At 45.3% G+C, this 15,642-nt stretch overlaps 1 protein-coding gene across 6 annotated transcripts in view; it reads right to left on the bottom strand.

The window, feature by feature from the left end:
- The window catches only part of DEPDC5 (DEP domain containing 5, GATOR1 subcomplex subunit), a 92,427-nt gene that overhangs the window by 53,267 nt on the left and 23,518 nt on the right, over nt 1-15,642 (bottom strand). For all 6 annotated transcript variants that reach the window (XM_053669871.1, XM_053669870.1, XM_053669873.1 and 3 more), the window contains 9 exons: nt 15,099-15,173; nt 13,069-13,203; nt 12,178-12,239; nt 11,767-11,840; nt 9,364-9,433; nt 7,598-7,634; nt 6,733-6,853; nt 4,095-4,315; nt 1,067-1,270 (listed from right to left, as the gene is read on the bottom strand). In XM_053669871.1, coding sequence (XP_053525846.1) covers nt 1,067-1,270; nt 4,095-4,315; nt 6,733-6,853; nt 7,598-7,634; nt 9,364-9,433; nt 11,767-11,840; nt 12,178-12,239; nt 13,069-13,203; nt 15,099-15,173 — 999 coding nt within the window. The remainder of the gene's footprint in view (nt 1-1,066; nt 1,271-4,094; nt 4,316-6,732; nt 6,854-7,597; nt 7,635-9,363; nt 9,434-11,766; nt 11,841-12,177; nt 12,240-13,068; nt 13,204-15,098; nt 15,174-15,642) is intronic.

Genomic DNA, 15,642 nt, shown 5'->3' with positions numbered 1-15,642 from the left:
CAGCTGGGCTTGGGCGAGAAAGGAACCTGCAAGGACGGTGAGAGGGACGGAATGCTGGGGACTGGCAAAGGAGGGCCTCAGCAAGTAGAGGCCCCAGTGGGCAAGAGGCCACAGTTTTGGAGAACGTTGTTTTGGTCAAGAGTTACATGTTGGGCATTTGGAGGAAAAGCACAGAAGCAAGAAGAGCAGAGAGTCATGGAGGAAACATCAGTAGTTCTCCTAAGAGAACCCAAAGGAAAGCAATGGGGATAACAATGGAAAGAAAGACACCAGAAAGAAAAGTAATATGACTGACTATGGCAGAGATAGATAAAAGGAGGGCAAAAGAGGCATTTGAGAATGACCCTCAATTACAGCCAAAAGAACGGGATTCAATGTTCACTTACTTAACTTTTAACACCAAAGCAAGTAAATAGTAATGATAATAACAACAATAATAACAAGAACAACTAGACATTTCGAGGCATGAGGCAGGATGGTTTCCATGCAAAAACCCTGGAGCTTATTGCATCTGTTCCTTCCCAGCCCAGCAAGAGCCCACTAAGCTGAAGTTTAATTTTAGCCACAGCTTTCTAAAATCTTACTGTCATCTTTTGGGCAGAATACAGATCAAAAAGGACCTAACTAGAAAAAACTGAATTGAGAAAAAAATTTTTTCAGTTGTTAGAGACCCCTGAGAGAAAACAAAGGAACATAACTGTGTAACCAGAACAGTAACATCGATATCCAGAGAGAGCCAAGACAGGAAGGAATGAACAAGAATGAGGGACATTAAATGTCTTAGGAAAGAAAGCAGATGGCAAAGCAGTTTCTTTCAAACAGAAAAACAGAAGCTCCCAGGTCGATACAGCTAATTATAGTCACGAAGCCCATTCCCAGTGTGTCCTCCAATCTTCACAAGAACGTCTGCCGTAGGCAAAGTGGGCGTGGTTATCCTCGTCTTGTAAGAGGGGCACCAGAGGTGCAGAGGAGTCTGGATACTGGACGGAGGCCACATTGTGAATAGTGCCGAGGACCAGGACTAGGAGCTCCCAGGCTGGAGCTCTCACCCGAACCACCAACTTACCCACAGGAAAAGTGTGCATCCAGCGCCTTCTGTTGGACGTGAGCTTCATGGGCATGCGTGAGGGGGCGAAGGGGTTGATCAGCGCCCGCTGGGGTGTGTATCCCCCAGGTCGAACGTGTAGCATGGATTCTGCACTGCCCACGTGGAAACGCCCTGGTGCACTGGAGTCTCGCTGAGGTGGCTCCATCATGTTCTCCAGGACATCTGCCAGTCACCGTCGAGTCCAGGCACAAAGAGAGAGCAGAGAGCCACAATGAAACCAGAACTAGGCAGATCGATCTGCCAAGGCTGACAAGAATCTTAGACATCATACATGTTAAGCAGTGAGAGAAATGAGTAAAATCACCAAACTACAAAGAACTGAAATATTGAGTTTGTTTACCTTTTAAATAATTAGTTTTGGTTCCCATATGATTGGCCCAATGAAGCCACACCCAAACTGGATGAGGAGGGCCATGCATCTCCTAGAGACCCTGGACTTGAAGCTGGGAACAAGTAAAGGGTAGGACCTGAGTTGCTTCCCTTGGAGATGGGGTGGGTATATTCTTTATGTGGGAGGAACAATAAAAATATATAGTTGGTGACCAGAGAGAGGGCAGACCCTAGCAGAGATAATTGCTATGTTTGCTAAACTTGTTTAATTTTCCTCTTAGGTACACAACAGGACTACAGTTTCCTGTCCCTTTGCACTGGAGCCAAAAAATGTAGCCACTTAAAGCCAATAGGACACAGGTAGAAGCGACATGCTCCAATTGGAGAGCTGGGCCATAAATGTCTCCACGAGTCATCTGCGTTCTCCTTCCCCCTGCTGTGGCAACTCTATAGACCAGTGCTGATGTTCATAGCATCCTAGGATGAAAGGAGCCCCAGGCCCCAAACAACTGGGTGGATCAGAAACATCTCCCATCAGCTCAGTGGCCTGAAACACAAGCAAGCAACCAAATGTTCCTGTGTTTGAAAAAATATTCTTGGGAGGAAAGAAGGAAGAAATGGATGCATTTAGCCTTGACCAGGCAAGGAGATGACATGATATGTAGACTCAACCTGCCCCATCTGACGGCAGACAGGTCCCCGTTATGGAGATGGCAGCAGCCTGCTAAATAACCCGAGCAGATCAAAGAGCTGAAGTCCAAACCAACTCCATTCGTGTTCATCTCATGTTCACTAGGCAACCACCCAGTTTAGAAAGGTGGTCCAGCAGATGCAAATTCCACGGCATCAAGGATTCTGGTCTTGTCCACCATTACCTACCCAGTAAAAGCCTGGGATACAATAATATTTAATTCCTCAAGCCAGTTTACGTGCAAGAAGAGAACATTAAGATCTCCACGAAAGCTGTGTTTTTCATTGTAAATTAATGAGCTGATGCTCTGGTTTGCCAAATGAAAAAAGAACATGGTCTAGCTAGTTGTCATGGAAATAAAAGCAGAAAATCCTACTTTAAAAAATTACTATGTACTCTGAAAAGGTCAAGAAACAGGACTAAGAGATAAAGTGGGTCAAAAATAGGGGTAGAAGAAAGGAGAAATGTTTCCTATGTTCCACTGAGTGGGTGGGTGAAAATCCCTACGTATAACAGAGAAACAAGAAATCAAGGGCCTATGGATGTATTGCCTTGCAATACTCCAGTGAAACTATGGCTTTTCTAATAAACTTCCAAATATCACTAAGGATGTTGAAATGTATTCTATTAGTCACATCATTTTGAAGAAAACTGTTTTCAATGCTACTTGGATTAAGACCAGCACTATCTCTTCAGAGGATTTCTGACTTTTAGAATAGTAAAGGTTTTTAAAGGATTAATGTTTAGTTTTAATTTAGTTTTTGCAACAGACCCTTCTAAGAATATTTTCGGCAAAATGAAAGTCACTGTCACATAAACTTAGAAATTTCCAGAAGGTGGGAAAAGCTAACCTAGAAATTTTCAAATGCCTTAAAATTCTTATGAATTAGTATTCATAACTAACTTTAATTAATGCAGGTAACATAAGTTATTTTCTTTAGCCATATAATTAGGTATCTTCTCCTTCCTCTTTCAGAATCCGTTTTTATACTTTGAGTCAGTAAAAATACAAAAACTTTTCTCAGCAGTCAAAACTCTTCCCAGGCCCTTGGCACGCCATACGCAGTGTTAATGGGTATAAACGCCCCGCTCCTCTGCCCTGAGGCCACTGGAGGACTCCCCCGTCCACACACTGGGCCTGGAAACATTCCTTGGCTTTGAGAACCCTTCCAGGGCAACAGGACATGGCTGTGTGTGTCCAGCATTCCTCAGTCAGTGACCAAGTCAGGGGGGCTGTGCTTCCATTTACATAACATTCCTGAAATAAGGAAATCATGGCGGGGGATTAATTAGTGGGGGACTGTGGGTCTAAAGGGGGCAGCACAGGGGAGCCTTGCGCTGAGGAAGTAATTCTGGATTTTAACTCTAGTGGCAGCGACAGAAACCCACACATGATAAAACTATACACAAGCATATGAACGACTGCATGTAAACATGGTGAATCCAAACAGTCTCTGTGGATCACGGCAGTGTCATTTTTCTGGTTTAGATACTGAACTGTAGTTACACAGGATGTCGCCGTGAGGCGGAAATGAGTGAAAGATACTTGGGGCCTCCCATTGGTTTTTTTAAATGATTTTCTATGTACCCATAATCATTTCAAAATAGAAAGTTTAAAAAGTCAGGAGGGGCCTGTATACCCTAGGTGTTGGTTTTGCTTAATGGGAAAAATAACAGAAAAGGTAACACTTGTGTTCCTTGGTGCAAGCCAGGTTTTCTCTTCAAACTATGAAGAGAAATCTTAAAGTGGAATATAGGACAGAGGCTGTTTTAAGTGTGGCACAAATGGGAATAATACAGAAATAAGCAATGGCCTTTGATCCCAGGCCTAAGAAAAGCTCTACATGAACATATGGAAATGTACGCAGGGACTTACAAAATGTGGGACTTACACCCCACACCTGGCCACAAACCCCCCATCCCCTACTACAGGAAGGAAGCTCTGTCATGCTTCAGCCCCCTGACCTCGAGTGCTGGTGTAGCCCAAGGAGCTGCTGACTTCATACTGGTGCAAGTGAGGCAGCGGGATCATGAGCATGTTGGCGCTCCTGCCCAGGGAGCTGTCGTCAGAAGCCTGGCTCCTCACTTCCTCAGTGGGCAGCGCACGGCTGGGCACGGAGGGGCTGGAGGAGACGTCGCAGGAACTGGCACTCTTGCGATTTTGACTCTCCCGCTCTCGCACAGACCTGACCCAGGAGAGACAAGGGGCCGCCAAGTCAGGGATGCTGCCCCACCTAGGTTAAAACACCAAAACCCGTCCCCAGCCCAAGGTACTTAGGAAACCAGTAACAAAAATCCCCAGTGAGATCTGTGAACGGGATATAATATAAGAGGTGCTCTGCTCAGAGCAGCTTGTAAGAAATAAAATATATTTTAAAAAAAGAAAAGAAAGGGGATAAGCGACTAATGGTTCTCAAATGGCCAAAGTGCCAGGATCAGAGCTGTGAAGAATTGCTCTGGTCTGACCCCAGAGACCAATCTCGTACCACCGAAGCGGGGTGACCATGCGTGACGCAGCAGGATGCAAGAGGAGGTATACAGCGCCAACTGAGGAGTCTTGCTGCCCCAGAAACTGAAAGTCTCATCAAGCCTCTGGAGATAATTGCCAGTTCACAGAAAATTTAGAGAAGAGAGGACGAGTTGAACTTTACAAGGGAGCAATAAACCAGATGCAGAAAGGAAGATCTTCTGCAGTCACAGAAAAAAGACGTTACAACAAAATGTGAAATGTGCATCTTCTTTAGATCCCGATTCAAACAGAAAAACTGTAAAAACACATTTTTTAGGTAACTGAGAAATCTGAATATGGACCAGCTATCAAAGGCTATTAAGAAGTTAATGTTATTTGGTTATCAATGATAAGGTGCTGTTTGGTCTTTTTAATTCTTATTTGTCAGTGACATACTAAAATATTTACAGGTTAAAAAACCCAGAATGCCTCGGCCTTGTTTTAGAATACTCAAGCAAATTTAAAGTGTGGGAGAGTGACAAAGCAAGACAAAACACACTGACCACTGTCCATTACGCTAGTTTATCTATTTGAACATGTTTGAACGCTTCCTTAATGAAAGTGTAAAAAACAGTGCTCCCTGATTAAAACATAAAACTCGCTAAGGGGAAAACCTCTGAAAACAGTAGGAAGAAGGATCAGGAGGAGAGATGCCTAATGGGTAGGAAGAGTCCAGAATGCAAGACAAGAGTCAGCAACCATTGATGGGGCTGCCCCTCTGGTGTCAGAGATGTTCTCTTTCCACCTGGACGGGTTTTGTTGTGAGCAAGAGCCTAAACAGAGCATGGAAATAGATCCCAAGGTCTCACTACATTCTCATTTTTTCAACAGTAAATATTTGAGCACAGTCCATGCTCAGCCTGCACAAAGGATAAAGCACTGGTTAAAATGAGGTCTGGGCTCCGGCTGGGTAGCTCAGTTGGTTAGAGCGTCGTCCTGATAAGCCAAGGTTGCAAGGTTGATTCCTGGTCAGAACACATACAAGAATCAACCAATGAATCCATAAATAATTTGAACAACAAAAACAAAATGATGTTTCTCTCTCTCTCAAGTCAATAAATAAAATTATAAAAAAAACCCACCAAACAAGTCTGGGCCCTCAAGGAACATACCACCTGCGTGTCTGAAACACCAGGTCTTGCCGTCTCTGATTAGAAACGAAGAAAACCAAGGACCTTAGACTATGAAAGCATTTTAAGGTAAGCACTGGGAACCCTTAAGCAGAGTCTATGTCTACAGGAGCTTCTGTCACCAGCATTTACTCTACGGTCTGAACATTGTCAGGATGAGACATTAGGACGGAACGAAGGAAGAGGACAGAAGACACTCCTGTGACCACTGTAAGCTCATTTGTCACAGTGTGACGAGACGGAAGAGTGTCACAATCAGTTGTGCTTCGAATTGCATATTTAAGAATTCTAGTAGTCAAGTGGGAAAAAAGTAAGTTAGATCTCTGTTTCACACATAAACTTCCATACAATGAGCTAAAGCCTAAAACCAAGACCATACAGTATCAGAGGAAGGTGGGTGCCAGGCTTAACAGGGAGGTCATTCTGTAAGTTACATAAATGTCTAACCACTATGCCGTGGTTAGACATTGAAACTAGTAACACTGAATGTCAACTGTAATGAATTAAAAAATTTTTTTAAGTATTAGGAGAAAATATTAAATACATTTCTCTAAACTTACACAAGACCCAGAAGTGAATAGACTGGTAAATCTGACTACATCCCAATTACAATATGACCAACATGCCATGCAGCAAATTTAAAAAGCAGGAATAAAAGAGAGGGAGAAAAATCTTTGCCCTTTGGGAATAACAAACATGAAATAAACTCTGGACCCTAGAATCTACACTTGTTAGTGGCAGCTCTCCTTATTTGGGGACAAACCTTCATAGCAAACATAGATGACATAACGGCTGAGCCAGAGAACCTGAAAACAAGATCCCTGATATTCTATATGGTATGGCTTCTCTTGGGCTAACTTTAATTTGCAGTAGTTTCAAGGTTGCTCTCATTAAGGCCCCTGCTGGACCTCACAGGTTCCTAAGCAATTTCCATATCCACCCCCAAGCGAATCTGGCAGCAAACCTGCAGGTGGCGAGGCGCTGGGCACGGGACGGGCCTGGCAGCCTGAACACCTGAGCGTCGTAGGCATCATAATCCACTTGGATGGGAAGGGCGTTCTCAGACTCTTTTGGAGTCCCGAGAGCTGAAATGCACAAGTAATATGAATTGTCATCAGAACACATTTCAACCAGATGCTGTCAGAGGGTCTTCATCAAAATCTACAAGGCAGCCCTGGCTGGCGTAGCTCAGTGGATTGAGCATGGGCTGCAAACCAAAGGGTCGCTGGTTCAATTCCCAGTCAGGTCACGTGCCTGGGTTGTGGGCCAGGTCCCTGGTGGGGCCACGTGAGAGGCAACCGCACACTGATGTTTCTTTCTCTTACTCCCTCCCTTTCCCTCTCTCTAAAAATAAATAAATAAAATCTTAAAAAATATATAGCTGCAAGACACAGATGATCATCATCACTATCTCCCCCTTGCAAAAAATGGGATAATAACCCATTCACCGGGTTGTTGAGATAAATGACTTATACGTCAGAGGAGGCAGAAAGAGTATAGCTCTAAGTAAAGGCAGGTAATGGCAGTATCTCATTCTTTCATGATCCCACTTTTAAAGTATCATCATAATATGTATGTTTAGTACTTTGAAACTGTCTACCTGACCCCTGTAATGGACCCATGGAAAAGAAAAACAAAGTTTTATTATCATCCATTTTGCCGTTGACAGGATAAAAATACATCAGGTGCTTAAGGCATCTTCCAAAGGTCACACGAGGGGAATTCAGGTCTCCCAACTTGGCAGTGAACTTTTTATGTGACCTCACATAATCCTCTGCCAGGGGTTGGCTGACTCTTTCTAAAAGACATGAAAGAAGAAACATACTCACATGTGTCACGGCCATTTTTTGCTTTTTCAGAGGCAGGCTGTAAAATTAAATAGAGAGCCAATCACTCCTTTGCCTGCTAGACTAGGACTTACCACAAGGCACGGTATGGAGGTGGCCGCTCCCCAGGGCAGAGACCAGGCCTTACTGCTCACTGTGCCTGATGGGAAGGTAGGCGCTAACCCAGACTCCCGCCTCCCATGGTGTTGACCCTGCTAGATCCTGTGCTTCCCGTGGTACTTCTTGTTCACTCTCACAACTCTGTCCCGTGGGGGCATGGCCCCCACTTCACAGGTGAATATATTTAATTCTAGAGAGAATAAGGGACTTGTTCAAAGTCACACAATTAGTAGGGGGCAGAGCCAAAATCCAAGCCCAGCTCTTCGGACTCTTGGTCATCCCACAAGTGTGTCTATCCTACCATGGCTAGGTGCCACCTGACCCCAAGCCCTGTGTGCTTCCCCTTCACCATGGCCTTGTGTCCTCTCTGCCTGCACCCACCAGAGCGGAGTACATTCAGTACATCGTCCAATTTTATTGAAATGGAGTACAAAGGTAGAGGAGAAAACTAAAAAGCTATCACTTTAAAAAACAAATAAATCTCTTTCAGGAACCTTTCATAATAATACTCATTCTGTCTTCTTTAAAATGATCATCTTGCAGAGAAGCTCCTCCATGTTCCACTTTGCTGAGGGTGGTTGCGGTGAAGGCATGAAACCTCAGAAGGCAGGAGAAGGACCTTTCTGGGCAGAATCCCATGCTCCTAGCACTTCTCTACTAGACACGGCCTACTTTAGAAGTTTTCATATCTCCAAGTTAATATTTTCTCTATTAGAAGAGTAACATTACCTCCCCCCTCTGCAAAAAACAGAAGGAACTGGCCCTAACACTACTAACGCAACACGGTCAAATGCGGCAGCTTTCAGAGAATTCAGCTCAGCTAGAAATAGGCGGACGGATGAGAGCACCCTAGTGTGGAGCCTCCATACTGAACGGCCTGTTTTTCTCCTCACATTATATTAAAAAGGCTTTTTCAGATTCTTAAGAGCGGCATTTTTACTGACCACAGACATATTCCATTGGGTGCATATTTCATGGTTTATTTAGCCATTTCCCTGTACTTTCACCTTGCCGCAACTATGAATAAAAGCAGATCTCAATCAATGCAGATTCAGTACCTGCAATACTTCCTTAGCCCACGCGGCCAGAAATGAAACGACCTGGTCAAACAGCGTGACCGTTTTGCGCTGCTACTGATACACGTGGCCTGACTGCCCTTTCGTAAGAACTGGACGCCAACCGGGTACGCAAGCACCGACCTCACCACACTTTTTGGCACAATTATTAACATGTATTAAACCTATTTTGTAAGCAAAGAAATAAATCCCCATTCCTGTTTGCATTTGCCCTTCTTTAACCACCTGCTCAGGTGTGATCTTTTTGTCCTGTTTCCCCTTTCCGGCAACGTGTGTCTCTGCGTTTGACCCTACCGCTGTCTGAGAGGCCTCGGTGTCTGAATAAACCACCCACGTCATCATCATAACCGTTCTTCTATTATTAAAGAACTAAAATAGTTCTTTGCTATATTTTTGCCAATGATATTTCTTATACGTGGGGGTTCTCCTTGTTATTTATTTACTGAATGCGCAAAATTGTAAATGATTTCCTAGACTCATTTATTCCCCTGGCGGAACGGGGTATCTCAGGACTGAAATAACCTCCAGGGTGCGTGACAGTCCCTAAAGGCTCTGCCGGCTGGTGACACCTACCTTCTTTCCCGCCAGTTTTATCCGTGGAGTGAAACTGTTACAAAAGAGCTGGCTTTTGGATGTGTAGAAACTGTAAAGGAAGCAGGAAGGGTCATTAATCTAAACCCCTTTTGTTTTAAACCTCAAGACACAGTTGAGGTCCCAGCGATGGATCAGGCCTCTCGTGAATGCTTGTGTCAGGCTTTACTGGGCGTCCCAACTCTAACTTTTGTAATTACTATAAAACATTCATTATGTTTTAAACTGTGTTCTCTTCTCTATCCCCCTCCCCAATAAATTGGTTGGTGCTAGTCCTGAGGCCTAACTGGATTAGAATCTCCTTATGGCAGAGATAAATCTATTTATGCCACAATGCTTTTTCACCTGGACACTTGGCCTGATGCTGGGCCCAAGGGAAGTCCTCAATACTCCTTGACTGATCAGCACTTAGTGAGCAAGAATAACCCAGACAAGAAATGAAAAGGTGGCACTCAAGAACAGACGGCAGAGCCCTGGCTGGTGTAGCTCAGTGGATTGAGCTCGGGCCTCCGAACCAGAGGATCAAGGTTTGATTCCCAGTCAGGGCACATGCCTGGGTTGCAGATCAGTTCCCTGCAGGCCAGTTCCCAGCAGGGGACGCACTAGAGGCAACCATACATTGATTAAAAAAAAAAAAGATGGCAGAAACCAGTAAGTCTTAATCCCTGAAATAAAAATTTGTGATGAATTTTCAAGTTGCTCTGCAGCAAAGATTTACAACCAAACAGAAGCCAGCGTTGAAGGCTCTGCTAAAGCTCAGCGATGAGCCAAGTGGTCTTCTGCCCCTCACAAGTCCTGCAAGTCCTGCCTTCAGACAGACAACCTGGAGGGAGTAGAATGGTTTGGAAGCACTCAAGAAAACATGGCTATTGGCTATCAAGGGCAGCACAGAAAGAAGAGAGATGTGGGGGCTGGTTGTTCAAGGATAAATAGGCATTCGGGAGGGAACAGGCAGGTGGAGAGGCCCACTAGGTGAGAAGGCTCAGGTGTGCGTGAGATGCACATGTACCATGCAGAACAGAAGGGGCGTGTGCTGTGAGGAGGCCTCGGCCTCAATCGCTTTAGTCTTTAGTGTGCCGAGTGAGAAACCAGAGGAAAAGGGCCACGGGATTTGAGTTTCATAAAAATGACTCCGTTTTCACGAAAATGATTCTGGCAACCAGGTACAGCAGTACTTGAAGATGGCAGTCCCCTGCCTGCCCATGTTCCCGCATGCCACATGAGACTGCTATGTGAGGGCGCAGGGGAACGAACACTGACGCTTTTCCGCTGCTATGTGCCTGGTTCCAAGTGAGGCTTCTACTTGAAGAAATAGCCCTGGTGCTTAAGAAAACAATTAAAAGGAAAAAAGAAAAGCACTGGTCTAGGAAGTGATCCTCAGTGGGCAGACTGGGGGAAGTTTACCACCGAGGGGACGTGTGGCCATGTCTGCAGGCATCAAAAAAATTTTGTTTTCTTCTAAATGATTTCCCTCCCTAGATTCCAATGGTTTCAAACACATTCTCCATAAACCTGCAGTTTAGAAAAAAATCATTAAACATTAAAAAGAAGTAATAGCCCCCATCTTTTCACTTTCGGCTGGTTTTTCGAGGACATCTAGTTCTCACAATTAGCTTCCAGAAGATGTGAGCTCCACCTGCAGTGTTTCAGAGCAACCGTTGAACTTTTTGCAGGACGCTGCACAGGAAAATTCGCTTAGCCCCTGACCCTGCAGGCATGTTTGGTTATCACAACCGGGAGTGTGTGCTACCGGCAGCTAGTGGGTGGGAGCCAGGAATGCTGCTCAACATCCTACAATGCACAGGTCAGCCCCCCAACAACGAAGAACAATCTGGCCCAAAATATCAGTGGTGGCAAGGTTGAAAAACCCTGGTCTAAAAAAAAGGATGGACTGAAGGGAAGAGATTAGAAATAGACACACTAAGTTGTTCAAAAGATGAGGACCGGGATGAGGTCGTGGCACTGGCCGGTGGATGGAAGACACCTCCCTAGAGCCGGAGGCAGCAGGAACGCTGGGGCCTCGTCCCGCGTGAAGTAGCAGCATGGGGATTTTTCTGCAAACGGAGGTGGCCGGGCACGGTATCGGCCTGCTGTGGTCTGTGTAATGGGAATAATAGGAACTTTATGGTAATGGGTGCTGTAATGGGTGCGGACAGGAATGGAAATAAGTCCTTCAAAATTCGTTTTTATTTTTTTCACTATAGATTGTTCTTATGTTACTGCCACTGCTTTGTACATAGAGAAGCTTTAAGCAAATGTTGAAACTTTGGTTTCCACATCTTGACCTAGGATTTTATAGTAAGAACTTAACAGATCTGAAGAGAAAACGGCAAGGAAGTTATCCAAAATTCTTATCACATATTATGAGCCAAGAATCACACCCACCTGTGGTTTATCCAGTGAGGAATATTATAGTCATCGCCCACACGAGAATCGCAAGGAGCACTTCGATTATGCAGCTGAAAAGGAAAAAGTCGGACACAGGTCAGCGAAAAAAACAAGTAGAACATGGAACTGTTCCAACTTTTGTTTTTAATAACAACTGTTCTCGTCCTGGCTGGTGTGGCTCAGTGGATTGAGCACCAGCTTATGAATCAAAGGGTCACCAGTTCGATTCCCAATCAGGGCACGTGCCTAGGTTGCGAACCAAGTAGGGCCCCCAGTGGTGGTGGTGGGGGGCGGTGCATGAGAGGCAACTGCCCATTAATGTTAAAAAACAAAACAAGACAAAACTGCTTTCAAGATCACCCTGGCCCTGAACACTGGCCTTTAGCAAGCAACCCACAACTGAATCACCTTGAACAACGGGACAGCATGTAACGGCTGCTCCCCCATGCACACCAAGTCCACACCAATTCCTAGAGAAGAAAAGAGAAAAAGAGTTGGGATGGGATGAGGTGCGGGGAGGCAGATACAACATCTATTATCGATGTTCTTATACTGGGCCAGGGCATGAGGCAAGGCCAACTTACCATCCTACAATTTACAGCCTCCTCAGTGCTGCCTACGCAGCAAAGAAGTAAACAGATGCATTTCGTTCTTTCTCTTTCCCTGGTCCTGTCGCACCTGCCACTGTCAGTGCTTGACGATCAGCCTCTGACTGCCTTGCAGACAGATCATGACTTTTCAAGAACCAGACTTACTAAAGTGTCTAAGCCAGAAAGGAAAAGGAACCTGGCCATTTCAGTAAAAAGCAAAACCACCCACGTCACTGAACGGAGCTTCTTTACTGGCAATTAGGACTTACTCCCCCAACTCCATCTTGTTGAAACGCAGATTAAATGGGGGTTGGCGTGCCAGCTGGGGAAGCGTGACCCATCCCAGAGGGAGGGCTGGGCTGCTGATGGTCTTTCCCAAGGTGAGCTGACGGACTCTGGTTTCTTGAAACAATCCCCCCAAATAGGGTTCTCCCCTAACATAGTGTCACATACGTTTGGGAAACTCAGAGGACCAGTTACACTCGATAAATAGGATACACCACCATATTAAACCTGCAGCTAGGGAATGAGCCCACCTGTGCCCTAACTTGGGCCTGACTTGGGAGACGACCCCACATCTCCCAAACCGATTTGACCACGGAGCTCTTTTCGTCACCTGGTATCATTCGCATCCCCACATCTCCGATGCACAGAGACAGGGAAAGCTCAGAGTTCTCAGGATGAGTCCGCACAAATCAGGCAGGATTACCGTTATCGATCATCCGCTGCTTGGTCAAGATCATGAGTAGACGGTCCACTTCGAACACACCCACCCCGGGCGTGATCACCACAGACATCTGCCCAGTTCGGTCAAAGTTGCGGTTGATGTAGTGCTTGTCGAACACTTGGAACAAAGCAAAAAGTCCTCTGATGAAGACATTAAAGCTTTTCAGGAACCAGCCACGGGCAAGCATCTCTGTGCCCCTGGAGCGTTTTATCTGTATTTCTACTATAGCAATTGCTACCTTCCGACCCAATTTCTAGTTAGGCGTGCTCCTGCCTGTCTTTCCCCTTCTACACTGAGAACTGCTTAACACAAGACTATGCCACTGTCACCTTTGGTCATTTGTCTCCATTGACACGTGCCTTGCGCAGCCTTAAAGGCTCAAATTTCACGTCATTCATTTCCATACATGACTCTGTACCGAAACTTATAAGAATCAAATATTAACTTCAGATAATATTTAAAAGAGATGGAACAGAATCTTGTAATGACTTTGTAAATTTGGGAAGTTAAATTTTTACTTCTGGCCTGTGTAATTCTTACTCTGGAAAATCAGTGATATTCAAATACGACAAAAATATTTACTAATAAAAGACCCCATTCTCTGGAATCTCTAGCACCTTAGTATAGACAATGAAGTGACTACACATGATCACGCCCACCGCTGGTCACTGCCAGACAGACGCCTAACAGGAGCTGGTCCAATCGGATGCTCTCTGCTGGGAACATGCTGTCCTGCACAGAGGGCAGAGACTGGGTTGCTGGGAGGTGAGCACGGTTCCGGGGATTCCTGCTGCTGCGCCTGCCAGAGCCGCCCTGGCCCTGCCCCACGTTCTTCCGCATGGTGTTCAAGCCTTTCCTGGCTGCCCCACTGGGCCCCTGTATCTGCAATTTTTTGTTTGTTTACATGAATGAATTTAGTAGGTTTCTGGGATTTGAAAACTAAGTATTTCAGCCAACACATAAATGTAGGGACAAACATTTGCATGAATCATGCCATACTCTTAACAATGGTAACTCTTGGAATGGAGCCTAATAGTGGAAGAAGGGGGAAAATATTCATTTTTACTTAGTATATCTCTCCAGTACTTGAATTCTAGACACAAAATTTTGTGATTTTTTTTTTTTAAGCCCTGACCAGTGTGGCCTGGTTGGCTGGGTGTTGACCCACAAGGTGAAAGGTCACTGCTTCAATTTCTGGTCAGGGCACATGCCTTGGTTGCAGGTTCAGTTCCCAGTGGGGAGCGTACACGAGATGGCTGATTGATGTTTCTCTCTCACACCAATGTTTCTCACCCTCCCATCCTCCCTCCTTTCCCCTCTCTCTAAAATTACATAAATAAAAATCTTTAAAAAAAGTAAAAGTAACCCTGGCTGGTGTGGTTCAGTGGATTGAGTGCCGGCCTGCAAACCAATGGGTCACCAGTTCGATTCCCAGTCAGGGCACATGCTTGGGTTGCAAGCCAAGTTGTGCCTCCAGCACAACCCCCAGCAGGAGGTGCATGAGAGGCAACCACATAGTGATGTTTCTCTCCCTCTCTTTCTCCTTCCCTTCCCCTCTCTCTAAAAATAAATAAAAGTAGAGTGAAAAAAATTACCTAGAAGCAGTTGAGGGATGGGGTAAAAATGAATAAGAACACAGTTTAGTGAAGCAGAGAATCCAATGGAGACCCCCTCCAGCTCTTAAGTCTTAGGGTTACCACGAGAAATGGATGAGAACAGCAAGTGAACTGCCCAACAGAAGCCCTCAGAGCTAAATGGTGGCCATCAGAAGTTACTGCTTTCAATCATTTGGGGGAGTTGGTGGGTGTGAATATCATTGACTAGGTCTGGGTCTTTGGGCTTTAGTAGAGGGAAGTTCATGGTCACGAGGTAATAAGCGAAATGCCTGTTCACCGACTGGTGGGTGTGAATATCATTGACTAGGTCTGGGTCTTTAGGCTTTAGTAGAGGGAAGTTCATGGTCACGAGGTAATAAGCAAGATGCCTGCTCACCGGCTGGCATCCTTACTCACCATTGAATGACAGATTGATGGCCTCCAGGTAGTTTCCTTGTGGTGAGGTAGAATTTTCTCCTTGAGGAAAGCCCTCTGCAGCAAAAGACACAAGAGAAGGAAAAATAGCAGGTGAAAGATAAACTCTTTAAAAACAAACAAACAAACAAAACAACTTTTTTATTGAGTTTATTGGGGTGACATTGGTTAATAAAATCACACAGGTTTTGGTGTACAATTCTATAATAGTCATCTGTATATTGTCTTGTGTGTTCACCCAAGTCAAGTCTCCTTCCATCACCTCTACACCCCCTACACCTCTTCCATCTGTCCACACCCGCCTTTCCCTCTGGTAATCACCATACAAGATAAACTCCTGGAAAGCAAGTGGAAGGTACCTGGCTCCAAAAGGCCCCCACCCTGTGGGAGGGACATTATCGCACTGTCCTGACCACAACCAGAACAACTAGACCCAACCAGAAATGGAAACCTGACAGAAGCAGGAACTACATCGGCACTGGAAGGGGAGGAAGCACGGACCCCTCGTCTCCCAGCCCCTCCTACG

This window comes from Artibeus jamaicensis, unplaced genomic scaffold, assembly GCF_021234435.1.
Source record: "Artibeus jamaicensis isolate MK-2021 breed Jamaican fruit bat unplaced genomic scaffold, CSHL_Jam_final contig_525, whole genome shotgun sequence".
Taxonomy (NCBI): Eukaryota; Metazoa; Chordata; class Mammalia; order Chiroptera; family Phyllostomidae; genus Artibeus; species Artibeus jamaicensis.
This window is presented reverse-complemented; position numbering and strand designations above follow the sequence as displayed.